Source organism: Aythya ferina (assembly GCF_964211825.1).
Source record: "Aythya ferina genome assembly, chromosome: 21".
Lineage (NCBI taxonomy): Eukaryota > Metazoa > Chordata > Aves > Anseriformes > Anatidae > Aythya > Aythya ferina.
In genome coordinates this window covers 1378115-1405676 of record NC_140319.1, presented here as the reverse complement: position 1 = coordinate 1405676, position 27562 = coordinate 1378115, and the positions used below count along the sequence as shown (strand labels likewise).

Below are 27562 nucleotides of genomic sequence, written 5' to 3'. Positions count from 1 at the left end.
CTGGGGGACCAGCTGCTTTGCTGCTTGCTGATCCCAAATGCACTGAAACTGGAAAGAAGAAAAAAGGAGGGGGAACACAGTAGGAAAAGAGCCACAACCTCCTTGGCACCCTTCTCCACCAGTGCCAAACTGGTTTCCATCAGCTGCACGGCTGGTCTGGGACTTGGCCAGCCCCATTCATGCTGCACTTTGATGCTGAGATGGGGAAAAAAAATTAATTAGAAAAGACTTAGGGGAGGGGAGGGGGGGGGAGGGGGGGCAAAGCACATTTTATGGCTAATTAGAAGAATACTCAAAAATTGGTCCAGGGCAGATAATCTCTGCTCGCCAGCAGCACGAGCCATGCTGTCCCATTTCAAGGTTGAGTTGCTGGGAATATCAATCTGATAATTGTAGTGCTACAAATGAAAATCAAATTGAAGCCAGTTAGAGGATCACATTATAAATTGATTTAGTCCACGGACAACTTTCCACCTCCCTGGCCTTGAGTTTCTCTGGCACGGACAGAGAAACTCCATCCCACACCATTTCTGTGCAAAATAAAAGCAATTTGGGGGCTTCCTGTTGAACTTTGAGCATGAGAATTGTATCAACCCATTGGGGTGCTGTCACCAAAGCTGGAGGGACAGCTGCAATGGAAGGAAAACATCTGCTCTCTAGCTGAATGGGGTTACAAGATCTCATATGGAAACACGCTGGTTCCTATGGGATTTATTCCTATGGGATTTATTTCCAGGCTGAAGTTTTGGCAGTTCCCAAACTGTCTTCCATGTAGAAACAGCTTCTTTGCTTGGTGGGAAATCCCCAAACCAGCTCCCAAAACATGGGATTTCAATACCCCAAATCCTCAATCCACAGTCAAAAAAAGGGTTATTTTAGCAAAACCCCATTTCAGCACAGCCAGCACCTGGTGAATGTTCACACCTCTGCTTTATTTCTGCATCTCCAAGTGCCCCAATATATACAGATTCCTTCTTTATACAGGTAATAATATACACCGTATTTATATATATTTATATATATTAACACGCATACACACAGATGCCTTCGGCCAGAGCCCAGCACAATCCCAGCGCCTCCAAAGCCCGCAGGGAGGTCGCCATTTCCCAAGTTTAAAAACTCCCCTCTCCCATTGCACAAAGCTGGTTTGGGGGACAAAAAAGAATCCACTTTTAAGTTTTTCCTTTTTTTTTTTCCTGTTTCTCCTTAAAAAAAATAAACGGGGGTTCCATACCCGGGGTGCAACCACCCCCCGGCAGCTTTATGGGTGGTTTTGAGGTAGGTGCCGGGTGGGGGTCCCCAGGGGGCTATAGCATCAGCGGGACCTGCCAGATGAGCAGGGTGCTGTCAGCCTCGCCGCCCCGGCGCTGCGGCTCGGCGCTGAAGTTGCGGTACCCCCTGCCCCCCGAAATGATGGCGACAGAGGAGATTTCCTTGCGGGGAGCGTCACGGGCACAGGGCCGGCTCCGCACCCAGACGTCGGGGTCGTCAGCCATCTCGTAGATGGAGCCGTCCTCCTCCGTGTGCTCCGGGGTGCCGCTGGTCCCCGCCGGAGCATCCCGCACGGACAGGAGCTGCCCAGGGAGGTGGGCAGTGGAGCGCAGGCGGTATTGCAGCAAAATCCCTTTTTTCCTCATTTCCCGTGGCGGGGGGCCATCCAGCTCCGGGGTTTTCTCTTCCTCACCCTCCTCTTCCTCCTGGTTGCCCTTCAGCACGTCGGGGGCCAGGGTGCTAAGTGCCACTGCCAAAAACTCCACGGGGCCGCCGTGCCCGTTGAGAGACACCATGCCTTTTCCTGAAAAACAGAGGAATTTGGCTAAAGAAGAGCCCAAATGGCTGCATGCATCACCTTGCTGAGCAGGGGAGTTTTTGAGGGTGCTCACCAGTGATTTTAGGGATGCCCTCCAGCCGGGGCACGGGCAGCAGCACAATGATGCCCTGGTCGGTGCCAACCCACAGCAAGCCCTGGCAGATGAGCAGGCTGGTGACACGGACGTGTTTTTGTCCTGAAGAAAGGGGAAAAAAAAAAAAAAAAAGGGGTGAGCAAGGGCTTAGCAACAGCAGCATCCCACTGAAAAGTGGACAACCCTCCCCCAGACACACACACCCCAGAGTTTTACACGGGGGACACACACCAGAGCCCCCCTCAGAACCGAGCACCACCCTTGTGTGAAGACCTCCATGCATGGAAAATGCTGAAAATACCAATAAATAAAAAACAGAAGGACGAGGAGCGAAAAGAAGCGAGGCTTCTAATGGCAAATGAATATTTTATTGCAGAGACTTAGCGCTGCGGCGTCAGACTCAGCAAAGCAATATATCTGCAGAGATGCAACTCCAGTTCTCTGCGAGAACTTTATTAATGACCTGTCTAGTTAAAAAGGATGAGGGAGCGCGAGTTCAAAAACGCATTAATACCGAACGCTCACTCGCCCAGGAAGAAAAGGAAGTGATAAATATTTTAACATGCCCTAAAAAAAAAAAAGAAAGAGTGACTTACACGAGTATTGCGTTTATAACTAATTACACAATTACGACGTTCTGTAGCTGGAACAAGGGGGAGGCAACCTTGCAAGCTCAGGGCTGAGCCTCATCCTTTCCTCGGCACATCGGGGCAGCTGAGAGCCAAACGGGCAGACACAGAGGGGAGACTGTGCTGGAGGGTAAGTGGGGGGGAAAAGGGGAGAGTGGGGCTGTGGTGTGCATGCACGAGGGGGTACAGGGGTGCAGAGGTGCATGGCTGCACGCACAGGAGTGCGGATGGGTTCAAGGATGAGATGCAAGGATGCACACAGTGGTGCAAAGATGGGGTTCACGGAGGCACGCATGGGTGCAGGGATGGGGTGTGGATGCACACACAATAATGGGGTGGGTGCATGAGTGCAAACACTGGATGCATGGATGAAGGGAAGGGGTTCCATCTGCCCAACATTCAGCCTACTCAGACCTGTCCAAGCCCATCCCAAAGCTTTTGCAGCCTAAAAACTACTCTCGCAGCCTAAGAACACCCTCCTTCTGCAAAATGTTAGCATTTTGCTTGGGAGTTCTCAAGATATTCTTTCTGCCACCTGCTAAAAATGCCCTGGAGCTTCAGGGTGATGCCCCCAGCTCCATCTCTGCAGCTTATAAAGGGAGAGCCAAGCTCCAGGGCAAAGCTCCAAACTTTACACCACGAGCTAGATAAATCCCTTGCAGCACAATCCCTCTGCAAATCAACACGACCGCGAGCAAAGCAAAACCATCTTAGGGGGTGGGCACCCCGGTTCTCCCATTAATCGGGATTGAGAGCCCACCTGGGAGGACGAAGGTGGTCCTGGTGGCGATGTTGATCTCCTGCAGGTGCTCCAGCGTCTCGGTGTGGAAGAGGCGGATGGAGGAGCCCAAGGAGAACGCCATCCAGACGCCGCTGCCCGCCTTGATCATGTGCGTCACGCTGGCCTCCGCGTCCGGGTGGGCCTCGAAGGTTTGCTGCCAACAGACAGCAAAGATGAAAAAATAGAGAAGGAATCTCAATAGAAGTCGTTTGCTCCCTGAATCGCTGCAGGACCGGGCTCTCTAGCAGCTGCTTTTAGGGCTGCTAACCCTCAGAGGTGGGAAAGGAGAGACCTGGAGGTGCCAGCCCTCCCCACCAGCTCTGATTTTTGCAGAGCACACCAAAAGCAGCGCCTCACCAGCCTCCTCTTGGTTCTTTAGGGAGGTAACGCAGCCTTTCCCAACCCTCCAGGTTTTATTTCTTCTTTAAAAGGCTTATTTGCTGGAGTAGATGCACCAGCCAAGCTCGTGCCAAGGTGGGACAAGAACTTTTGCTTCCCTCCTGCCCCCAAAACCAGCAAGCAAAGGCTCAGCCCCTGCACAAGAGCTGTTTGGGGACTGTTGTTGTACAACAACTTCTAGACAAAGGGAAGAGAAAACAAAATATCTGCTGCTTTGGTATAAAAGCTGATTCTTCAAAGGTCAGAGGTGGAGAGCAACCTTCTCAGTTCTGCTGCATCTCCCGTCTCTGCTTTCAGATGGGAAAAAAACAGAGCTGAAAACCTCAACTTGACCTTTTCGCCGTGCTGCCCCATCCCTTCCTGCTCCCGATATGCTCCAACACATCTAAAATCCTCATCAACACCTTGTTTACCTATTTTGTCAGCTCTCCCTCCTGCAGCAAGCCCCTGCAAGGAGCCCCAGCTCACAAACCCCCGAATATCGCACCGCAAACACTTCCAGCAGCGCTGGATTTATGTACCCAGAAACATCTTTATGAAATGAACTCTCTGAAAATCCCCCAAGCAGCAGGCAAGGCATAAAAACTGGTATTAGCATTGAAGGCAGGTTGGGAACAGCTCAAGCCTGCAGACACGGGATGTTCCAGAGCAAAGCAGACTTTGGAGCATGACGATGCTGGTGAAAGGAGAGGTTTGGAGGTTAAAATCGAATCCTGCTGGGAGCAGGAGGAGAGCGGCTGTTTCGTGGCATGTACCGTGCACGCGTCCTCGGGCAGTGATTTGCTGTTTAATTGCAACCCCGAGGTCTTGCTGCAATGCAGCTCCTGCTTTCCACGTCGCAGCAACGAGCCCAAATCACACCGGGGCAGCGAGCACGATGCAGGCTGAAATCACCTCCACGCACACACTCCAACTTCACTTCTTATGGGTTTGAATTTCTGAATATTTTTTTTTTTAAAGGAAAGGAGCAGCTATTGATCCCTCCCTGGAGAGCACCGGCATAGTGCAATCTCCCCACGAGCTCGCACAGAACGGAGGCGGACAGAGATTATTAGGTTATCTCCCCCTCACTCCCAGCCAGTGTGGGATTTATTCCCCGGTGGTTTATCCCCAAGCTGCCGGCCCCATTCACACAGACCCCAGAGCCCGTTACGCAGCTCTCCAAACGTTATTTATGGGCTGGGGGTTTGCAGAGCTGCTGTTATAGAGGACGGGGAGGTGCAAGCTCCCGGTGGGAATCAAAGCTGATTTGGGCTGCCACCCCCTGCTTGCACACTAACATCAGCACTGAGCCCCCAGGGGTGGGACCCCCTCCCCAGCCCCTTGTAACGCCCTGTTTTGATGCCCCCCCTGCATTGCCAATTCACACTGCATCACCCAGGATGTGCCCCCTCCCTTTTTCCCCCTGCGCTCCCCCCACGCTTTTCTTCTGCAAGAATTCCCAACCGGCTCCTGTCATAAATAAGATCGGAGACAGAAAACTAATACAGCCCTCCGATGCATTATTCATCCCTGGCACTGCTGGTGGGATGGATTTACGACAGCTAATACATGCAAACTAAGTTTGGACACTAAATGAGAAAATTAAAGGTGGGATAAAGTGTTTTTTATTTTTTTTCCCCCCTTTTTTTTTTTTAAAGTGACTATTCAGCATTCCCTGCTTATGCAGCTGTGGGAGAGGTTTCAGCAACACTGCTGGTGCCTCGTGGAAGGAACAGGACTCCTGTGACCCACCGAGGGACCAAAAGGCATTGCAAGGCAGCAATAAAAACTGTTTGGGCATCGCACATACACCCCTGGTGCTGGACATACACTCTTTTGTGCCCAAACTACTAAGACTCCCCAAAATCCACCCCCACATCCCCCCCCCAAGGTGCATCCCAGGGGTGCTGGCAGTGCTCAGTGCCCCCCCACCATACCTGAGTGCGGAGGCTGGAGGCGTCGAGGACAGTGACCTGGTTGGCACAGCTGGCCCAGACGGTCTCATCCAGCGTCAGGAGGGCTCGCACGGGGCCAGTGCCCACGGTCAGGCAGGTGGGACGCTCAGCCAGGTCCCACAGCCCCCCTAGGGCAGAGCAGAGAGGCCGGGAGAGGGTGAGAGGAAGCTTAGCCATAGGGGAAGCAAAAACAACTTAAAAAAAAAAAAAAAAAAAAAGCATCTTTTCATGCATCTAGTGGCTTAAATCCAATCAGGGCACGGGCACGCACAAGCAGGTGCCAGCACAAGGTATCCCTGCCACCCACAGATGTCACCTTTGGGTGCTGGGGTCACCTCTTGCCCCCCACGCAGCCCCAGGTGCCCCCAACACCTCGATGCCACCAGCAGGGAGATGGACAAGGGCCACATGAGCAGCACCCAAGGCCGGGGCACACAGCCACCCCTCCCCACCACGCTGTCTTCTTCCCCCCACACTTTGCAAGAATTAAGGACAGAGCAGAGCAGAGGAACACCCATGGGCAGCCACCAACCCCGGTATCCACCCCGAGCCCTTCTGCAGCACCCCTGTGCCAACGGCTCAGCAGCTGCAAGCGTCTGGGTTTAACAGCCTGACAGTGCCACTGCTGCACAGCCACCTGCAACGAATGCTCAGGCATGACAACAGCACCCAATCCTTGCTGGAAAAGCCCAGATTAATCTTTTGTTTTATTATTATTATTATTTTTTTAGCTGTTAAAGTGCTACTGCTCGTCTGGGTCAAAGCGGAATGTCTGTGAAAGACATCCGAGCAGGGTTTCCATGAATTCACCACCTCCAGCAGGCTGGACGGCTGCAGTGGATAAATGCTCTCACTTTCAAGCAGGCATCCTACTTCCGTGGCAATTTCAAAAAACAACAAAACTTCACGATCTGAGAGATTAAAGAGCCCCAGGGTGCTCAGAGCTCTGCTCTCGTCAGCATCGCAACCGAGCCGTTGTTCAGCCCGAGCACATCTTGGTGCTCGCAGCTCCACGTAAAACCAAGCTATTTCAGGAAAGCTTTTTTTCTAACAAAGCCGTGCAGCAGGTGTGCCACCACGTGCAAATTTGCAAAAGGTAGGGATAAGATTTTAAAAAAACCCTGCTAGCAGCTTGCTGCCTTCCACATGCATTTGGACAATCAAGGGGAAATTAAAGCCACGCCGTTAATTTGCCAGCCTGCTTGCCAGGGTTGGAAAGGGGGGTGCACAGCACCCAAAAATGCAATACAAGCAGCTTTGGTGCTTCTCCCTGCAGGTTATCTGAGCAAACTGGAGCTTTTGCCCCGGACGGGGCCTGGGCAGCGTTTCTGAGGCTCTTTCCCACCCTCTAGCGACGAAGCAGAGAAAAAACAGCTGGGAAAAGCCTCCGAGGAACAAGGCTCTGAGCAAGCTGCACCAGGGCTGCAACACCTGGCACAGCTGGAGCCAGCGACAATAAAACCCAAATCAATCCAATAAAGCAGAGGGCTCATGCACATCATCCCCCTGAGGGGACTGTCTCTCTTTATAGCACCAAAAAGGTGATTTTTTCCCCATACAAACAGCTCCAAGGGGTCCTTGTGCACCCAGGAAGGATCCAGCAGTCCCCAGGTGCTGCCACCCTCCAAGCAAACTCTTTCATGCTGCATCAGCCCTTTGCCACTGGGACCTTTCACTGCACATTTCCCTCAGACCAAACCCCACTGATCCTGGCAAAACAAAATAATGTCCCCCACAACCACCACCACACGCACCCCAGGGTTGCAAGGCAGGGGATGAAACAGCAAAGGAAAAACATAAAATGGTGCTTCTATCACTATTTTAGCAGCCAGCCCACCTAAGGTGCCCCGCTCTCTGTCTTGGGGCCAAAACCATGCATGGGGGTGCCCTCACCGTTGTTCCTGGGGTACGCAGCCACGGTGCCATCCTGCAGCCCCGCAAACAGGTACTCAGAGCTGTGCTTCAGGCACAGGACAGGCTGCATGCCTGGGCTCTTGCAGGTCAGCAAGCACTGTGTCCCCGTGTCCACGCTGCCATACACTGCGATGCTAGTGGGAAAAGGGGAGATGCGAGAGCAGGATGAGGACCGGGGAGTACCGGTCCTCATTGCCATAAAATTTCAGTGCAAAGCTCTTTGCAGCAATTGCACACGGAGGAGGGCTGCAAGAGCAGCGCATGCGCACAAGTGCACGCACCCCTGCCCGTGCCTTCCCTCCGGGGTGCTCACCTGCCGTCCTGCAGTCCCAAGCAAACAGTAGGGTGCAGTGCTGTAGGGGGCTGCTCGGTGCCTGCCCGGGTCTCCTCAGACCCTGTTGTGTCCCCTTCAGTCGCCTCGGGGATGTACTCCATGCACAGCACCGGCGAGGCCACCGGGAAGGACTTGACCGTCCGCGGCACCGAGCGATTGAGGGAGAAGATCTCCACCTGCCCCCCTGCGCCTTCCTGGCCACCCCCAACCTGCAGGGACCACAAAACCGTTTTTAGCTTTTCCTCTGATGGGTTCCTGAGGAAACCTGGTGTTTTTCACCCCATTTTGGGGCTCGTTTTGCTCACCCAGAGGTAGCCCTGTGGCAGCGAGGTGCTGATGGCGGAGAAGCCCAGTAGCGAGGACTGCACGGGGTTGTGCACCGCGGCGCCGAGCTGCAGGAGACACACACATTTATCCCAGCTCATGCACAGTACACAGCACATGCCCCAAAATCAGGGCCCAGCCCAAACCCAGCTGGCATTCCTTATTTTTCATCCCCCAACCAGGATGGATTGCACCCATTTCTGCCCTTGCAAGCAGCTCAGCCATCCCCTCCCAACCAGCCCCCCGTGGGATTTCAGCCTGTATCCTCCCTGCACATGGAGGTGAAGGGGAAAAAGCAATTCAGGTGTTGGAGGGGAGGTTGGACATCACCTTTACCTGCAAATCGAGGGCCTTGGAGGAGAAGGCGGACATGTGGCAGGAGAGGATGGGGCACCAGAAAGGAGCTTTGCTCTTCTTGTCTTCGTCGGGACAGAGCCAGCCTGGCTGGTTCTCCTCCCCTGGGGGGGAGCAGAGTAGTTCGAGGATGGCCAGGACACCCCCAGCTCCCTCGCAAAATGAGCAAGCCTGGGTGCAGCAGGGGAAGCCACATCACCCACCCCAGCACCAGCTTTTGGGATGCATTAAACACCCCATGCCCAGCACAGCCTCACATTCCCAACCCCAAGCCACCAACATCTGCAGGGGGCTGGGGGCACACCCCAATTCCTTCTCCAAACTCTTGCACCTCACTGCAGTGCACAGCCAAGCAACTGCATTGAGCAGAGGCAAAAAAGCCCCCCCCCCCAAACACTATATATGTAAGGGAGGAAAAAGAAACCACTAATGTGTTTCTTCACATTAGGCTTTAATGTGTTTTCATTTCTAACTTGCAGATACAGGATTATGCCCCAGGCATCCCAGATTAAAAACAACACAAACTGTTAAAAACAAGAGAATCAAAAATCATTTGAAATCGTATTTGAGTGCTTAGATCCCCCCTGGGCTGGAATGATTTTTCTTTCTTCCATTAAACTTTTTTTTTTTCCTGCAGTGGCTCATGGAGTTAAAAAGGAATAGAGGCACAGAGGTGTCAGGACGAAGGGCTCCCCCCTTGTTTATTTGTGCCATTTCATGGAAAAACAGGGCAACGTCAGCACCAGCACAAGGTCAAGCTGAGATCCATCAACAAGCATCCCAGAGATGCTACCCCAGAGCGTCATAACACAAAGCATTTTGAGGGAGAAACACCATTCCCATCATTTCCCACTTCCAGCCAGCATGCAAACCAGCTGAAAACTTCTCCCACCACCTTGGTCCAACACTTTCCCTCCTACCAGTCCCCCACCAGGACCCAAACCCCTCTCTGCTCCCAGATTTTGCTTTCAGAAGCAAGAGCCACCCCAGCCATCTACTCACGCAGCCCAATCTTGGCCAAGTGCAGACGGTTCACCCAGGAGATCTTGCTCAGGGGGCTGGGAGTGATGAAGACCACCATGACACTGATGGGACGGCCAGACCTGGGTGGGGGGGAGAAGAAATCAGTCAGTGGGTTGTCTTCAGCCTCCTCCCCTCCCTGAGCATTTGGGAACCCACTTGTCCGGCTTGCCAGGCAGCAGGAGACGGAGGCGGCACTTGTTGGCAGAGTGGATCTCCTCTTCCTTCACCTTCATCATCCTCTGCAGAGCCAGGCACCAGTCCTGGGCCACCGTCATGTTCAGGTTCTGGGGGAAGCGAGAATTCAGGGAAGCACCTCCAGAGCCTCAGTCCCCATATTTTAGCCACAGGGAGGCTGTGGAGCTCAGAACAGGGTGACGGGACCCATGGGGTTAGCAGAGTGTCCCGACAGCCCCCTTGCAGCTCCCCAAGGCACAGCATGTGGGAGCTTGTGCCTAAATGTTAAGTTTTGCCCCCGGTTTGGCATTTAGGTACCTGGTAGGTGCCGTGCAACGTGCTGATGAGAAGGGTGATCTGCTCCACCACCGCCAGGTCCTTCTGCAGGTCCTGCAGCTCCTGGAACAGCCGTGGCGGCCCCAGGTAGACTTTATCTTGGTGGGTGGGAGGTGGAAAAGGAAGAAACAGGGTTCATGAGCAGCAGTCCCTGCTCCCCATCCCACCCGGGCTGTGCAGAGGCAGGGTTGGGTGCTCACTGTGCGAGGCTGGCCCGGTGGGCGCGTGCTTCTTGGCGCCGGCGTTGTGGATGACCACGTTGTCCTTGTCATAGGCACCGCTCTCCTGCCCCACCTCCACCACCTGCACCTGCGGGAGGGCCGTGCTCCACTTCACCACGTATTTGGGGCCCAGGGGCACCAGGCTGCTAATTTCCAGCTGGCCTCTGCCAAGGGAGGAGGCAAAAAGCAAGTAAATCGGCAGCTGGTGCTGCTCGTCCTGCAAACCCCACCGCTTCCCCTTGCAAAAAGCAGGTGCCAACCTCTGTTTGCAACCCCACAGCATGCACTGGGTCATGCTTGCACCCCCAAACGTGGGGCACGCAAACACAAACCACACTCAGTGCCTACCTTGGATTCACCGGCCTGGATTGGGGGGAAATGTTAATAAAAAAGCATCACTGGGAGCCCAGAGAGAGTTTCCTTCCCCCCTTTTGCAGCATCAACGTCTGAGCCACAAGGTCCCCAAACCCCCAGGAGCTCCCCACAGCATCACGGCACGGATGCTTTGCCCAAGGCTTTCGGGACAAAGCAGCCCCAAACTTGGGCTCTCTCCTCTAAAACGAGAAGCAGTTTTGGGGGTAAAGCTAGCAGAACCCACTAAGCCCAAAACCAAGGTGGGGAAGGGGACAGGTGCTGGGAGGTGACCACACCAGCACTCTGCAGAGTGATTTTGGGGTGCGGGGGGGCCGGCACGTACTTGAAGTTGATGTTGGCACAGACCAGCATGTCGTTGAGGAGGAAAACCTTGCGCTCCTTGGACTTGATGAGCTGCCCCCGGTCACCGTACACCGTCTCTGTCAGCGTCTCGCAGAGCAGGAGCTGCCGCTGCCCCGAGCTCAGCAGCTGTAGAGGGGATGGAGCGGGCAGGGGGCTCAGCCCTGGGGGCCCTGCCCGCATCCCACCCCCTCCAGTTTTTGGGGGGCTTTGTGCTCATGTGAGGGTTTTCCCTTCACAACTTGGGTTTGGTCCTCTAAAATAATGGGAAGCAGTTTTGGCAGTCGCTGCTCCCAGCTCCTCAGAAACAGCCGTGCAAAGTGCTCCGACTCTGCACAGTGCAGCCCCCTTGCACCACAGCTTTACGCCCTGCATTTCACACCACCGAGAGCAAAGAGCCCTAAAAGGATCAACGCAGCCCTTTTGCAGCCCCTTCTGAGTCCCTTTATCCTCTGTCCTCAAGTCCTAGCCACAGGGACAGGCTGGGGAGGCCACCACGTGCTTGCAGCACGGCCCAGGATGTGTTGCAATAGCTTCACGCATGGTTTTCCACCAGGGGTTGCAAAATCAAGCAGATGGATGGAGGGGAGGAGGCGACAGAAGAAAAAAGCAGCGTGCCCTGGCTCACCCCCCTCCAGCCTTCTCCTGGAGGGCTGGTGCCGTAGGGTGGGGGTGGAAGGGAATTTCCAAACGGCAGGCTTTTATTTTTGCTTTTGCTACGGGACAGTGTTTCAGGGAAGACGGGAGCTTGGCTTCTCCAAAACCCCCTCCCGGGAGCCCCAGCACCGCAGCACTTCTGCAAACACCAGCCAGAGGGGACGGATGGAAACCCAGCCCCAAAGCCGCCTGTCAGCAGGGGATGAGGAGGAGCGGCGAGGCCGAAGGACAAACCTTGTTGAGGCTGCTACGGTCACTGATGCTCTTGCAGAGCTGCTGGATTTCAGCCACCTGGTCAGCCACACGCTTCTGCTCGTTGAGCTTCTCCGCCAGCGTCTCCAGCTCTGTGAGCGCCAGCTGAAGGGACAGGCGGTCCGCGTGGCCCTTGGGGGTGTTCTTCAGCATGTCCTGGGGGGGAAAAACATCACCAGGGTGACACCAGCCCCATCGGGCTGTGAATGGGGATGCTATGGCTTGCATCACCAGCAAAATCAAGAGTTTGGAGGAAAAGCCTCCCAACATCCCACCTTGGGAAGGGAGAAAGTCCCCAAAGCCCCACAAGCAGACTACCAGCCCCAAAAAGGAATCAAATGCCTGTTGTTAAACCCTTTCCTGCAGCAGCCAGGCTGCCAAAGTGGGGTGCAAAGCGGGTGCCCCATGGGCACAGGCTCCCCTCACCCATACCTGCAGGAGCAGGATGAACTGGGGGAACCTCTGGATGGGCTTCACCATCAGCCCGTAGAGCGTCACCCGGTCCGCGCTGGCCATCTGCCGCTTCTGTGCATGGGGGAAAAAGCAATAAAAAGGGGAGTTTTCACCCCAAACAGTGACCAGCAGCCCCGTGTGCCCACACTTGGGACCCGCTGACCTTGAGGAAGTCGAGGAAGGCAGGTTTGGTGAGACAAGCCTTCTTGATGAGGGACATGGCAGTGGTGAAGTTGTTGACGTAGTCGCTGTACACGTCCAGCACCATTGACTTGGAGAACTTGGCATGGGGGGAGAGGGCAGGATAAGCACCATCAGGCCCCCCAAAATCAGGCTGCGGGGGCTTGTGCCATTTTGGGGCAATGCTGGGGGTACCCCGTGATGGGGCTGTGTCACTTGGTTCCTCCACCCCCTCCTACTGCTGGGAAAGGGCTGGGAGAGGCTGGGCAGCAGCACCCGACCGCCCTCCTACCGAGGCCACGAAGAGGTCCCCGATCTTCTCCGCCGAGTCCCACTCGGCCACGCGGGAGGCGAGGGCGATCTGGAACATGGAGTGGCACTGCAGGATCTCCTTCAGGCGGAAAAACACCACCTGGCACTTCCTGGCGCTCAGCACCTTGGGCTCCATCTCCATCAGCGGGTTCCTGTAATCCTGCAAGCGACGGCAGCGGGTCAGCATCCCGCAGCCCTGCGCCCCCCACCCCAAAAACCAGGGTCCCCCACCTGCAGGATGCGCTTCAGGGAGTCCACGTAGCTGCGCTCGCTCTGCACGATGGAGCCCAGGATGTGTCGCCGCACCACCTGAAAGGCACGCAAATAACTGATGGGGGGTGAGAACCCCCATGCAGAAGTGCCCCCCCCCCCCCCCCCCACCCGGCTGCTGACACGGCGGCGCTGCTTTCTGCCGACTCAGCCCTTTGTTATTTTGGGTTGCTCAAAGGGGAAGGGGAAGCCAAGTGCTCACCCCGAACCCCAAAGACGCACCCACCTGCTGGGGGCTGAGCCCCGCGGGCATGGGGCCGAGCTCCGGTGGTGGGTGCTTCATGTCCGAGACGGTGACCTCCAAGAAGCCCGTGTCCTCCTCCTCTGAGTCCCCTGCGAGGAAAAGCAACCCACAAAAACACCAAAAAAAATAATATTTTACTTTTTTGATGCTCCAGGGGCTCCGCTTGGGTTCGCAGTTGCAAGCAGAGCTGGAAGCCGGCATCGCCTGTCCCCAAGCCCCGCCGCTGTCACCGGACACCAGCATGAGTCAGGCCCTGCAAGCCAGAAAGGAGCCAGGGCCCCGGGGGGGGAGCACAAACCCTGCCCAAAAAGCGACCCGGCTTGAGGAACCCCCCCACGTCCTTGCTCCAAGAGGGGGAGCGAGCAGGGAGAAGCGGAAAAAAACAGCAGCTGAAAGCAGCATGGCAGAGAAAACGGGGGCACGTGAGCTCCCCAGCGCCCAAGCAGGCCTTACCCGAGGCCGAAGCAGTTGAGGAAGAGGAGGGCGAGCGGGCCATGGGGTCGTGGGGCAGGGACAGCTCCTTCCTCCACATGGCGCCGGCCTCACGCCCCGCTCCAGCCGCCCCGGCCCCGCCGCCCCGCTCCCATCCCCGCTGCGTATAAATAACCAGAGGGGAGGGTGCTGCAGGCCGGGTGACCTTTTTCCTTCCCTAATTTTGGCAGGGAGGATCCCAGCGCCTCGCTGCCGGCTCTGCGGGGGCTGCCCAAGCTCTCTTGCTGCTGCCCCCCTGCCAGGAAGACGGCGCTGCTCCGTGCCGTGGGGATGGGATGCTCGGAGCATCTTTTTCTCCAGGTTCCCACCCCAATTCACACACAGATCCACACGGGGCCATGCAGCGAGGCCAGGGCACACATGGCAGATCCCCAGGGGGGGCCTGGCAGAGCCAGGGGGACCTCCTGGCAGGATCCTACCTCGCCCGCGATGCTCCAGGAACCCCCTCGAGATGCTGGGGGCAGGCGGCAGCTTTTCCACCTCCGCCGCCCTCCTCCTACGCTCCCCATCCCCTATGGGGCAGCCAAAGGGTTGTGGGCACTGAGCTGGGGCTGGGGTTTGCTCCAGGACCCCCACCACCACCACACACACACACACAATTGCATTTTCACCCCTTGTCTAGAAAACGGTGCTGCTCCCCTCATCCCAGGGCAGAGCAGGGAACAAGCAGCAGCCAAAACAAAGCAGAGACATGGAAACACCTTCAGGGAAAGGATGAGCACACAGGGAAAGGACCTTCACGCTTCAGAGGGTTTGCCCCTCAAACCTGACCCTGGAGCTTTGTAGGATTGAGCAAGAAAAAAAATAAAAATCGCAAAACACCCCAAAAGTCAGTTCTACCCAAATTCATCATTTCCTAAATTGTTCCAATGCTCCTGGCACTGATCCTGTATGGAGAACCTGCCCGCTCGCTGTCCCACTGGGAACACCCATGGGTGCTGGCCTGGTGTGTCCCCCTCCACCCTGCTCCCAGAGAGGCGGAGGGACTTTGGGTAGGGCGAGGAGGGAGCTGAACAGACTGAGCTGGGAATGCAACGGGGAAAATACATTTAAAAGCATAAAACAGAAAAAAAAAAAATAGAACAGAGAAGCTAGAAGCCATATGGAGTCAAGACGAAAAACATGGATTTTTATATGCTTTCCAAAAGGGCTTTTTTGGTTCTCAAAGGCAACAAAGGGGGCTCCCTGCTGGCAGCCTGCTCACCTGGTGCTTCTTTACGGTGCAGGAAGGTCACCTTCCTCATGACCGCGATCTTGGTCTTCTCCAGCCCGTCCTTGGTGCCGCTTTTGGCCGCTTTCATCAGCTGGGTCATCTGGGCAGGGGGCAAGAGGGGCCGGGGCGCTTGAGATTGCACAGCACTGCATCCCTCTACCCCATCCCCTCAGGGACACTGCCCTCAGCATCTCCCCCAATCCTCTATCCACAGAAAACCAGCCCTGGCCAGCGGGGAGGATGAGGAAGAGGAGGGAAGGGAGGAAGCTGAGCACCAAAGGGGTCGGCTCCTGCACCTCTGTCCCCTCCGTGGGGACGCAGTCACATGCCATCAGCTTGCAAGCAGGCGCAGGCAAAGCGTGAGCATGCAGTGAAAGCAGAGAGGAGGGAGGGGAGATGGGCACGAGCTCATCCAGCCCACTGCAGCGGGGTTTGGTGTGCACCCGTGCAAGAGGAAAAAGGGGCGTTTGCCCTTCACACCTGAAACTGCAACGTTTTTAGTGCAAGTTGCTAAAATCCCAGTGCAAACTGGCCGTAAACTACCAACCTGAGTGGTCTGGGGCAGGGAAAGGCTTTGCAATAAGATTCTACATCTGCAGGGAGCTGCACTCCCTTTAACCTCCTTCCCGACCCCGTATCGGGGAAAACCTTCTCAGATCCATCTAGTGTGCCCGAACCTCGCTTTGTCCAAATGCCCCTTAAAAAAAGATAAAAACCCAAAAAGCAGATGGTTTGGGCAGATTGGGGACGGGGAGCTGCTCTATGCAGGCACCAGTAACCATCGCAGGGGATGCAGGTGAGATGGGGAAAGTGACAAGGAATGGAGATGTCCCCATGTCCCCATGCCCACGAGACACGCAGGAGGCAGCTCGCAGCGCAGCACTGTTCCTCTGCTGGTGGGCAAAAGGGGCTGGATCGAGCCCGGGTGCATTCACATCCCTACGGAAGGGCTTCTTCTCCCTCCCCCCAGGAAATTTAGGGGATGACAGGAAAGGACCGAGGAGGGACAGTACCTTCCAATCGTACTTCTGCTTCAGCTCCTGCATGTCTCTCCCCCCAACTCTTAAAGCCAGGATGTCTCTCTTAGTCCTGGCGTATCTCTCCTTTAGTCTATTCAGGTCTGGAGAAAGCTGAGCCCCAAGCAAACCAGGCGGGAGGAGAAGCCAGAGGATGCGAGAGAGGGCAGAGAAGAGAGATTCAGGTAAGCAGCCAAAACAAGAGGAGAAACCACCCCAAAGCAGCACGGCGCGGGGAAATGTGCTCCCGAAATCCAGCTTGGTCTGAGCGGGGAAGGGCAGCAAGCACAGGAAAGGCAGGGAGCGGCAGCCACATGCCGAGATGCAACAGATGGGGGGAAAAAAGGGAAGGAAAAGAGTAAATAGAGAAAAAAAAAAAATCCAAGAGCAGCTCATGAGGCTGTGCTGGTTTCGTATTGCTTGAGAGCACGGGGCAGCCCCTGACCTTTAGGCGAGATATATCCAGGAAACCCATGAAAAAAAAGAAAGAAAAAAAAAGAAAAAAAAGAAGTGAGTTGCAAGCTAACAAGGCAGAGGGGATCGCCAGCGTTACCTTGGGCTGGAAGGACGCCCGCTGCTTGGCCGGCTCAGCCTCTGGCTTGCTCTCCTCGCCCGAGTCCTCGCTGTAGCTCTCGAACTCGCTGGAGCTCCAGCCCAAATCCTCGCCCGCCCGCGGCCCCTCGCCTCGCTGCACGTCCTCGTAGATCAGGCTGCGCTCTGCCCCTGGGACATTTCGGTAAAATGTCGCTCTTTTCCCTCCCCAGGGATCCCAGGAGATCAGGGTTTTGCAAACCCAGCACCCTCCCCAATCCTGGATGTTTTCCCGCTGTGTTGCCCCTTGGCAGCCTCTTCTGGAGGGGCAGAACGGGGCCGTTGCTCGTGATGCTCCCCTCCCGGTGCCTCAGTTTGCCTGGCTGTGAAATGGGTTCACACCCCCCACAAAAAGATGACCCCAGGAGGGAAGGTTGCCCCTACCGTCTTGGTCAGCATCAAGGTTTTCACAGGGGACGTCGTCGTAAATCACATCGTCCTCCACTGCTGGGAACTCGAAGCGCTCGCCTTGGGGGGGAAGCAAGAAAAGAGACCCGTGTCAGGACCCCAAAAATCATGCCAGGACCACAAAAATCATTCCCTGTTCCCAAGGCCAGGCTGGGTTTTTCAGCTCAGGCTGTGCTTTTCCCCTCTCCCCACGTGTTTTAACCCACCTCGGTGGCTGCTTTTGCTCTTCCAGGTCTGGGTGCCGATGTCAGGGGGGGCCCCACCAGCCTCCCCATTGCTCACCCCCGCCGGCAGCCTGCAGGGAGGGCAAAAGAACCATCAGAGAGCACCCTGGGGTGCCAAAGCCCCCAGGGCTGGATGCATACAAACCCCAAACCCCATCACCCCCCAGCGTATGGGGCTCACACCCCCTTTGGGGGCACAGCAGCGAAATAAAACCCCTGCCTTGCCCGGGATGCAAACCCAGCTGCAGCCCACGGAGGAAGTTTCGCGCCGCCAGAAAAGCAGACGCGTTAAAAAGTCAAGGTCGATGCCTCCGGCTTTCCGGCAGCAGAAATGTGAGCTGCGAAATCAGGGGGTGGGATGCAAGCGCGGGGGCTCTGCGCACCTCCGGAGCAGCAGGATGAGCTCGTTCGTTAAACGCAACCCCAATGCAAATTAAAACAAAACCAAAAAAAAAAAAAAAAAAAAGGTAAGAAGAGAATAATTCAAAAAGCCGTGCTCGGCAGCAGTGCTGGTGGCTGCTCGTGCTCTTTTGCTCGCCTCCAGATGCTTGCAAAGCCCCAGCAGGGAGCTTGCAGCCTCAAAGCCACCGGTTGCTATTAATACTGACCCTACGGAGAGCATGGCTGCACGTGGGTCTGGCCCTGCAGGGGACTCTGCACATCCCACTGCACGTCTGCTGCTTTGCTGTCGCCCTCCAGGGCTTGGGGACCAAATTTTTAGGGTTACCGTGGCTTAAGTTAGTCCAGGCAACCCACACAGGCAGGATGCACAAGTCCCCAAAATGGCTTTTTTGAATCTTGGCTCTGCAAAGGCACGGGGAAGACTCACCAGGAAGGCTGGATGTGGGGTCCCCACCCCTGTGGGGGCTGCCCCTTTGCTGTACCCCCTGCATTCTCTGGGGGGGGACACACGTACAAACCCCCAGGGTCTGCTTGCTTCAGGCCCTGACCCCACGCATCCAGCCCTTTTTGCAAGCTGTGAGCAGTGGGAATAAAATAGGGAAACCGAGGCACAGCACAAGACTGGGACATGCTAAAGAGAGGGTGATCCCCTCCAAAGTTGCATTTTCTCCCCAGACCACCCCAAAACCCCACTTACCCTTCCTGGGTCTCTAGCACCAGCCCCTCTGCAAAGGGACAAAACAGAGAAATGGGGTCGGTGCCCGAGCTTGCAGCACGGCACAGGCTCGGCCACCCAAAGGGGACACTTTGGGGACACAGGGGGGGGGCTCACCAATGCTGGAGCTGGTGGCACGGCGCCTGCGGGGGGGTGCTTGAAGGACCGCACCCCTGCTCGGCTCGGCCTCGGCTGCCGAGTCTTCGTCGTCCTCCTCGTCGCTGTCCTCAAAGTCAAAGGCTTCGCCCAGGTCCTCCTCGCCGTGGGGCAGTGCGCCGGGGGCCTCTGGGGCGAGGCGGTCACCTGCGAGCAGGAACCCCATCGGCCGGTGTCACCCCAGCACGGATTTGCCCCAGAGAGCAGAGAGGGATGTGGGGTATGGCAGAGAGCATCGCCACCCAAAAACCCCTGCAGTAGCCCCTGGTGGTCTGGTGGTACTACGAGGCTCTGATGGGGAATTGGGTGATGTCCCCCCTTCCTGCACAGGGCTGGCTTTCCTCCCCCCAAAAAACCCAGCTCCGGCTGGTGACAGTACCTACTGCAGGGCATGGGGGCAGCTCAGACGAAGCCATGGCACAGGGGGTCCGGACGCTCTGCCTGGGCCCGTCCCCGAGCCTTTCCTGCGGGAAGGAAGAAGAGATGGGATCAGAGGGTGGAGCAGCCCCACAGGTCCCCCCTGGACAGGGGGCAGCGTGGAGAGACCCCCAGGCACCCCACGGGGGGACGAATCCTGCTCTGGCTGCTGCAGAACCTTCTCACAAGGAAAGAAACGCCGGTCCTGGGTGTAAACGCACGCTGCCACATCCACCCCGTGCCCAGCGACCTTGCAGGGCCAAATCCATCCCTGCCAGCTCCGAGCATCCAGCCGAAGGGGCTCAGCCGTGCTCAGAGGCTGGAAAGCACCAAGCGTCCTCCCTGCGATCGATGGCCCACCCACTCCGGTAACGCGAGACGCCCAGCACGGCGCCCTGAAAGGTCACCAAGAGGAAGAGGAAGGACGGAGCAGAGACCCCTGAGCCCGAGGCGTGATGCACGGGAGAGAAATCGCAGCAGGGCAAGCCCAGGGAGCCGCAAAGAGCAAAACGGTCCCAAGCATCTGCCAGATGCCACCACCCCGCCCTGAAGAGCTGACCCCAACTCACCACATGAAACCACTTCCCCCTCACCTGGACCCTCATCTCCCACAGGAGTGAGAATCAGGGGATGCACAGACCCTAAACGTTCCCAAAAAAAAGGATCTGTTTCTTCCCCTGTGCCCCAAAGCCCTGAGAGCTGCAGCACAGGGGGGCCTGCAGCAAGCCCCCCAGCCCCAAGGACACACACACATGGGTGCACGTTCCTATAGGTGTTCCTATAGGTGTACCTACAGCTCTCCTGCTCCTCTCCAGCCCCCCAAGGGAGGTGACAGCACAGCCATGGGGAGGAGAGGAGGAGGAGGGAGGAATGAGGAAGGTCAGAGCAGACCAACCTTCCCAAGGCTCCCCCGCCACAGGAAAAGGAAGGAAATATCAAGGGACTCTTTTTCCTCCTCTTCTGACCTCAACCATTGATTATTTGGTGTTTTAGCCTGGGAAACAGGCTAGGCTAACACCCACGCCACCAGAGTGAGAAAAGCACTGCGAACTTGCCCAGGGTCTTGCACCCCGGTATTGATGTTCACCGCCCAAATTCCCATTTCACCTGCAGAACAAGCTCCAAGCCCCCTGCAGCCAGCAGCAGCAATTCCCCCACGCGGGCACAGCTTCCTCGCAGCCTCGGGGTTGCACAAGGACAGACAGCGTCTTGCAAAGGGCTTGGAAGAACAGCCCTGCGCTGCTGCAACCCCCCCAAAACACCGAGCTGACACGCATCTGGCCTTTTCCCAGCACACACACAAAAAAAAAAAAAATAAAAAATCCTCTTTTCCTCACTGACCTGAGCTCTCCAAGCAACCACCACAGTGCTGTAAATATCCTCTTCTACCCACTTTTGCAAGCAGCCCGACGCCTGCATAAACACGCTGGGGTGATTTATTCGGAGGGAGGACCCAGGGACACTTTCTCCTCCTTGAACTCTTTTTCTGGCCCTCGGAACAGAAAGCGCTTTGCAGCCAAGGCGTGTTTGCAGGCTGCTCTCATGTCACCTAATCTGCTGCCCATTAGCGTTTGCTAGCGGCTGGAGGAGCAGACGACTCTCCTGCCTCCCCCCTTTTGCAAGCTCACCTTGTCCCGCGGGAAGCTCCAGGCTTGCCCCTATGGATGAGCTGCCAGCTGAGCCAGAAACCTGCCACAAACCAGCAGCCCGCTGGGGGACCCGACAGAGAAGACACTTCCACAGCGATGCTCCCCCAAAACGCAAAGGATTAAAAACCACCTGAGCACAAGGGAAAGCCGAGAGGGGAGATGCTGATGCCCCAGGACCCTGGGTGCTTGCTGCCTCTGCCCGGCACGCCAGCGGCTTTTGGCTTTTAGGGAGGAGGACGGCAACACGCCGCACAGCCAAGGCAGCACTCAAAGCCAGCTCGGCCCCGATTTTATCCCACTGGCGCTGCAGGATAAGGTCACTTACCATTTTGACAGTTGACATAAGCTCCTATCTGCCCGATTTGTCCCAGGGCTGGTTATTTTCCCATCTGCAAGCATGCCCGCTGTGGGGGAGAGTTAACAGGCGAATGCCTGCTCTCCAACCCAGCCGGCCCCAAGCTTTAATTGAGCCTTGATAAAATGAAATTAAGGCATCGCTGTGCACAGCAAAAAATGAAAACGGGGGCAGGAACATCCTGCCGGCAAAATGCATCCGCATGGGATAGGGCAGGGGGGGAAAGCTGCCCTGCCAGGGAACGCACCCTGGAGCAGGATGGGGATGCTGGCGAATCCTGAGACAACCCTTGGAAAGACTGAGTTAAACGCCACACTGTCTCCCTCCCAACTGGGGAAAATAAACAGAGATGGATATAAATAAAGTCCCTGCAGCCAGAAAAGCAGGGCCACCTGCTAAAGCCAGCCCGAGCCGGCCGCAGCATCCTTCTCCCGGGGGGCTGGCACCTATTCTGCTCCATCACATTATTTTTAGCCCCCGCGGCGGAGCGACAGGGCCCAGCTGCCAGTGCAGCTGCCAGCCTGGGGACACGGCAGGCTCCCGGCCCCAGAGCCCCCCCCAGCCCCACTGCCCCCCTTCTCAAGGGCAGAGGGGGCAAAAAAAGGGGGTTAAAGCCTCCCAGAGCGCTGTGTCCTGCAGTAAGTGCCAGCACAAGCGGCTCGGCGCATGGTTTTGCTTCAAGGTGAAGTGAAGCACAAGTGGCAGTGAAAGTTAGGAAAAACAAACAAACAAACAAACAAACAAAAAACAAACACAACAGCAAATTTCCACTTTTCCAGCCCAAAGTTGAGAAATGCACAAAAGCAGCTGGGATTCAACCAGGGAATCCCTCTGGCTCCTCTCCACAGCCCCACTGCATCAATCCCACCTTACAAACAGCCCCAGCGCAGCACTACCTGCAATGGCATCGACAAAAGGGTGGCCAGATCCAGACCCGGAGACCCCAGATGTGGCTCCTGAAAGCAGGCAGTGGAGCAGATATCCATCCGGGGAAGCAGGCGGTGCTCCAGCTCCGGCCCATAAATCACCCATAAATTAGGCACAGCAAGAAATAAGAATCCACTGCTGTTTCCTCCGCCTCGCTATTGCTTCCTCCCTGCGTCCCACTGCCACCTCGGGGCTGGCTTTTGTCACCCCAGCTCTCCTCCGGGTGGTTTTCCACCCCCAAAAACATGTGCAAGCCAGCAACTTGGGTTATTTGCATGGAGAGTTTTGCAGGGTTGATCTTTCACCCAATCCACTTGGAAAGCATTAATGATATAGTAGCAGGGGCGAAATAAGGGTTGCATGAAGAGTTTTTTTTAAGCCCTAACTGGGTCCATGCAGTGCATTCCACGGCTGCATGCTGAGTTTCCCAGCTTTCCAAGGAAAGAAATGCAGAGGTTTGAAGGCATTGGGTGGAAAGATGGGCCCCAACAAGGAAAAGTTATCCTGCGTCTTCAGAAGTGCCCAAATCTGGGGTTTTGGGGCCAACAATCCAGCAGCACTTGGTGGAGGTGGCCAGAAGGGGAAGATGAGTAAACATTGGGAATGAAATGAGGCAGAAAGTGGAGTTTTCTCCCCCCAAAAGGGCTTCCAGCCCCAAAATTCAGCCAAATGACAATTCAAAATCCAAGGATATTTTGCCATTTGTTATCAGCTGGCCTCTGCCACAAGCCATCAGTTTATGGGGGAAAAGTTTCTCCTGAGCAAAGTGGTTCCATCTTTCATTTTGGAACAGGGTTTTTTGGGCAAACATCCCTGCTGCTGCCCTCTTCCAGATAAAGCCCAAAGACCTGGCACTGAACTGCTGCTGCTTCCCTTTTAATTTTGCTTTTCAACATCACTGATGAACCGGAAAATCCGCTCCTCATCCAGCCTGCGCCATGAGAAGTGCAAATGGAAAACAAAAATCAGAAAAAATCAAAATTATGTCCCTTATAAAGCCATTTTGTGGCTTTTTGGCAGGCACATAGTTAGCCCATGCATCCTTCGGAGTCGGTTTGGCATTTTGGGGTCTGTCTATGTCTAATGCCGAGGCAAAGAAAGGCCATGGGAAAAAAAACAGCGCCTTGGGTCTGGCTGTGACCTGCAGCGGGAAGGCGCAGGCATTTCACAAAAGAGCCTGTTCTGCAAAGATTTCTTGCAAACAGCTTCAAAAAGCAGCAAGGCAGCCTTAGTTTGCACCGACCCTATGCCTATCTCAGCTCTATCGCTTCGCAGAGCAACGCAGCTCATCACCATGGAACTGCCCTGGGAAGGGACTCGGAGAGCAGAATCAGGAATAACAAATGAGCAGATTTTTTTTTTCCCCGCTTCCCAGGAATGTTTCCAGCTTGAAAGCCACAACAGCTCTGAACTTTGCCTCCACGCAAAGTTTGAACCAAAACTTCTCACCACTGTCGCAAACAGCCTCCCTTCCCGCCATGGGCCGCTGCTGCTTCCCCTTATTTTGCCTGAAAAGTGCCCAAAATCAGTGTTGGAGGGTGATGTTGATGTACTTGAGATCACCCTCTCCAATTTTCTTAGTCTGTCCCCTGCAGACCTGTTATGCCAAGACCTATTCAAGCACACCATAAGATGCTTTTTCTGCACTGTGAGTGCATTTTTCCACTTTTTTTTTTTTGTCTGTTTCCCCTGTTTTTTTGGGGAAAACCCTGCCCTTCACAACCAACCAGCCACTAAACCACACTTTATACATAACAAAGACCAAATGGAGATAAAAAAAAAAAAAAACACATTGCAGGGACTTTACCCCCTTTGCAAACCTCACATCCCCACAGTGCACACCCTTCTCTCCCAATGCAATCAGTGTCCAAACCCTTCCCAAAAAAAAAAAATCACAAAAAGGAGGAAAGTGCGATTAGCACCAAGCACGACATGTCGTGTTTGCTATTCCCAGCAAGCCACGCACCAAAATCATCAAGGAATATTTTCTGTATGTGTCGGGGGTTAAGGAAAAGTCCTCCTTGCTGCTAAAAATGACACAAGCAGTTTCAAGGCTGCCAAGAAAAAAAAAAAAAAGAAAAAAAAAAAGAAAAAATACACAACAGTTTGGGGCATTTTCTTCCAAATCTGCTCACAGGGACACAGCAGGAAAAAAAAAATAATAAAAAATTAATAAAAAAAAACATGTTTGCGTGGGTGCAAATCCTGCAGTTGGATTACGCCACCAAAGCACAGCAACATCCAACTTTTCCCCCATGCAAGGGGTGCCCCGGGTCGGTGCTCAGCACCCCAAAGCTTCATTTTTTCGTGAGGAAACAGCAGGGGAATCACAGGAAGGTTTGCAACCTTTGCACAGTTTGCAAACGGAGCAGAAATCAGGGAGGAAAATAAACTGGAATGGGTGCGGGAACAGCCTTGTACACCAGCAACAACACGCCGATGCTCACCACCCTCTTCCTCCTCCCATCCCCAGCCTGAATTCCGATATTTATAAGTAATAACAGCAATAACAGGCGCTTTTCTTTCATATCTATCTGCGAAGCCCTGACTGCCGGCCAGAGCAGGGAGGAAAACAGACCACCTCCTCCCCATGGAAGGGGCCATCTTGACCCTATAAACACAAACCCAGGCAAATTTATCGGCGCCCACGTAGAGAGACGTGGGCTGCGGAGGTGGGAGGCAAGGAGGGAAGGGGAGAGGGTCGCTGCTGACCTGGGAAGGCCGCGTCTCGTCCGGCTTTGTGTCCGCATCAGCCGAGCAGGGCCCCGGCAGGGGCGGCGCGGGAGCAGCAGCCTGGTGGCGGTGGGACTAATCCTGCCCGCGCCCACCCACGCCATGCAGCGGGGTCCCCATCCCCGGGCTGGGGGCTCCCAGCAGGTCCCTGCCTCTCGGCCGGGGCCGAATCCTGGCCGCAGTGGGGCTCGCACCAGCTGGGAGCGGCAGCAGGCAGCAAGGGATGCCGGGATTTGGGCAGCATCCCCCCCCTGCTCTTTTCCCAGAGCAGCACTGATTTACACCCCCAGTGCTCCCAGTCCTAATAAATGTGTCCCCCCACTCACACATACTCATGCCCCCCAGCAGGATCTGGCCCCTCTTTGCCTTTTGACCCCCTGCACACAGGATTGCTTAACCCTCTCACTGCTGACAGCACCGCTCGTGTAAAACAGAGCCTGGGTGGCAGAGGGGCATTGCAGGGGGGGCTTCCCAAATTTCCGAGTGTGAAGGGTTTTCTCCTGGAATTTTCTATCCCAGAGCCACAGGATGCGGGTGGCAACCCCGAAACACAGCCGCTGTCCTGCCAGGGAAGATGTGCCCTGTTCCTGCTTTGGGGGGATTTTCCCCACCAAAGCTGCAAATTTGCAGTCCCACCCCTGTTCTCATTCCAAGGGCACCCACTCATGCCTGACACCAATTCCAGCCCCAGCAGAGGGCTGGGAGGAGACAGCTGCTTCCCTCCCAGCCTCAAACAAGCCATGGGCACCCCTCCTGGGTTTAGGAGGGGACAGCGATGCCTCCTGAAGGAGGGACCCCAAGCAAAACACTACAAAGTCACTCTGCAAACCCAGCACCAAAACCCACTCACAGCGTGCTCCACAACAGCAAAAATAAATAAGTAAATAATTAAAAACATATATAAAATCCCTCCCTCCCCATAAAGCACCACACAGGCAAAACCTAGCAAGTTAGAGAAGTGCAAAGACCACTCCATACGTGCACGCACTTAAACACAACATCCTCGCTACGAACTGCACCAGCCTCACCTGTCTCATCGGTGTTCAGGGCCACATTTTCCCCACTCTGCAGGAAGCTTCTCCCACTGTCACACCCCAGCTGCTGCCACCTCGCCCTGCTGCAGAACGCCCCTTTGCAAACAAACCCAGCAGCTGCAAGGCCAATCCCAGCCCCAACCGGATGAACAAGCCTGACAAAAAAAATAAATAAATAAAAAAGAAAATCCCCAGTGCCCTTGGGATGACTTGGGAGCTGCATCACAGAGGCCAAAAACACCTTTTTGTGCAGATAATGGCATCACTGTTTGCTGCCCGCCAGGTATTTGTGCCCACAGAGGTGCCAAATCCTGCTGGAAAGGCCCCACTGCAGGAGGGAACAAGGCTCCACGGGAGCATCGGTGCCCCCAGCAGCGCGGCAGAGAGGACTTTGTCCCCGGTGTCACGATGTCTGGATAAAAGCCAAAGCATCCAATCATGGGAACTGACTTTTTTCAGGCCTTCCCAGCCACAGAAGGTAAGGGTTGGTTGAAAACAGTGCTGCTACACGGGTCCAGAGCTCCATCTGCCACCTCCGAAACTTCACAGCAAGGACTCAAAGTCTTTCTGCCAAACTGAGCGGCTCCCGCACCCCAAAAAGAGCTCTGCAAAGACGGAACGGCTGAAGTGCCCCCCAAACACCCACCCTCTGCAGGCTGCTTGCGTTTCTTTACACCAGCCAAGCAGAAGTGCATGTACCTACCAAATGGGAGGCACGGTCAGCACCAAAGAGAGGGGTCCTGGTGCAATTATAGGGGATGCTTCGCACCCAGAGTGGGCTCTGCACTGCACTGCCTGCATCCAAACAGCTGCAGAGGCTCCAGCCCTCCCGGCACGCTTGCTGAGGTGTGTCAGCACAGCAGCAATGCCAGGGTTTATGGGCACAGCTCGGCCAAGGGCGTGATCCCGCACACGCCCCAGTTCCCAGGGAGGCAGCAGAAATGGGAGCAGTGGGAGGTTTGCTCACTGCAGTCCTCCCGAGCAGCCTCCCAGCGTGAAGCCCTGTGCCGCGGCTGCATTTCGGCACAGGGTGGGAGCCCTGCATGTGCCACGGCCACGTTGACTCAGCCACAGATGCACCCACACAGGGCAGGGCAAAGGGCTAGGCCACCCTGGGGTGCTGGAGCCAAGCAGTCCCTCATACGGTGATTTCAACTCAAATAGGAGAGGAAAAAAAAAAAAAAAAAAAAAGAAAAACCACATAAAGCAAAGCCTGAAGAAGGTGGGGAAAGCATAGGAAATCTCTGCTTTGCCAAAGAAAAGTCCAGTCTGGCACCTAGGCTGGGATTGGGGTAGGGAGGGTTCAACCCACAAGGGTTCAGAGGGAGCACAGCAGGGCCACATCCACACTGCAGGGCTGGGGCATGCTCCAGCCAAAAGCAGGGGGCTTCATTTATCCACCTGGGACAGCAAATCCTTCCTGCCAGAGGACATTTTGCAAGGATGCAACAGGGATGGACACCTTCATAGAGCCAGGAAAGGACCTGGAGGAAAAGCAGGCAAGCAAACTGCTTGCTGTGGTGGCCAGCACTTAAATAAGCAGCTTGCCCATCACTGGTCATTGACCCCAGCTGGTCTGACCCTGCAGCACCCCCTGCAAGGGACACAGATGCCTCGTTTGCAACGACAAATGGTAACAGGAAGGTTTCATGCACGAGCAAAACTGTTCACGAGCAAAACTGTGCACGACCAAATTGTGCACAAGCAAAATTGTGCACAAGCAAAACTATGCTCAACCAAAACAGTGCACAACCAAAGCCATGCAGAACGAAAATCACACCAAAGCAAAAACTCAGTGCCCGGTGCAACCCCTTCCCA

At 55.4% G+C, this 27562-nt stretch overlaps 1 protein-coding gene across 3 annotated transcripts; it reads right to left on the bottom strand.

Annotated features, from left to right (window-relative positions):
- Window positions 1-911: 911 nt before the first annotated feature.
- ARHGEF10L (Rho guanine nucleotide exchange factor 10 like) lies at window positions 912-27243 on the bottom strand. Of its 3 annotated transcripts, XM_084495143.1 has the most exons (29): window positions 27146-27243; window positions 19009-19093; window positions 18591-18776; window positions 18456-18483; window positions 17339-17427; window positions 17109-17192; window positions 16687-16856; window positions 16131-16247; window positions 15109-15217; window positions 13395-13501; window positions 13130-13207; window positions 12879-13058; window positions 12570-12686; window positions 12386-12478; window positions 11936-12109; window positions 11028-11173; window positions 10679-10693; window positions 10310-10494; window positions 10092-10207; window positions 9756-9883; window positions 9579-9679; window positions 8559-8680; window positions 8204-8290; window positions 7878-8107; window positions 7544-7698; window positions 5633-5778; window positions 3294-3468; window positions 1884-2006; window positions 912-1795 (listed from the first exon to the last, which is right to left on the bottom strand). In XM_084495143.1, the coding sequence occupies exons 1-29, from the start codon at window positions 27176-27178 to the stop codon at window positions 1308-1310; spliced, it is 3867 nt and encodes a 1288-aa protein (XP_084351269.1). In that variant the 5' UTR covers window positions 27179-27243; the 3' UTR covers window positions 912-1307. The 3 variants fall into 3 exon arrangements, with proteins under 3 accessions (XP_084351269.1, XP_084351270.1, XP_084351271.1); XM_084495144.1 differs by lacking the exon at window positions 10679-10693; XM_084495145.1 differs by lacking the exons at window positions 10679-10693; window positions 16131-16247.
- Between the last annotated feature and the right edge of the window lie 319 nt (window positions 27244-27562).

Coding starts and splice junctions, on each gene's coding strand:
- ARHGEF10L (XM_084495143.1), bottom strand. CDS start 27,178: ATGTCCTCTGGCAGGAAGGATTTGCTGTCCCAG. Junction 18,484..18,590: donor TGCCACCAGCTCCAGCATTG/GTGAGCCCCCCC, acceptor GTCCCTTTGCAG/AGGGGCTGGTGCTAGAGACC. Junction 16,857..17,108: donor CCTTGATGCTGACCAAGACG/GTAGGGGCAACC, acceptor GAAATGTCCCAG/GGGCAGAGCGCAGCCTGATC.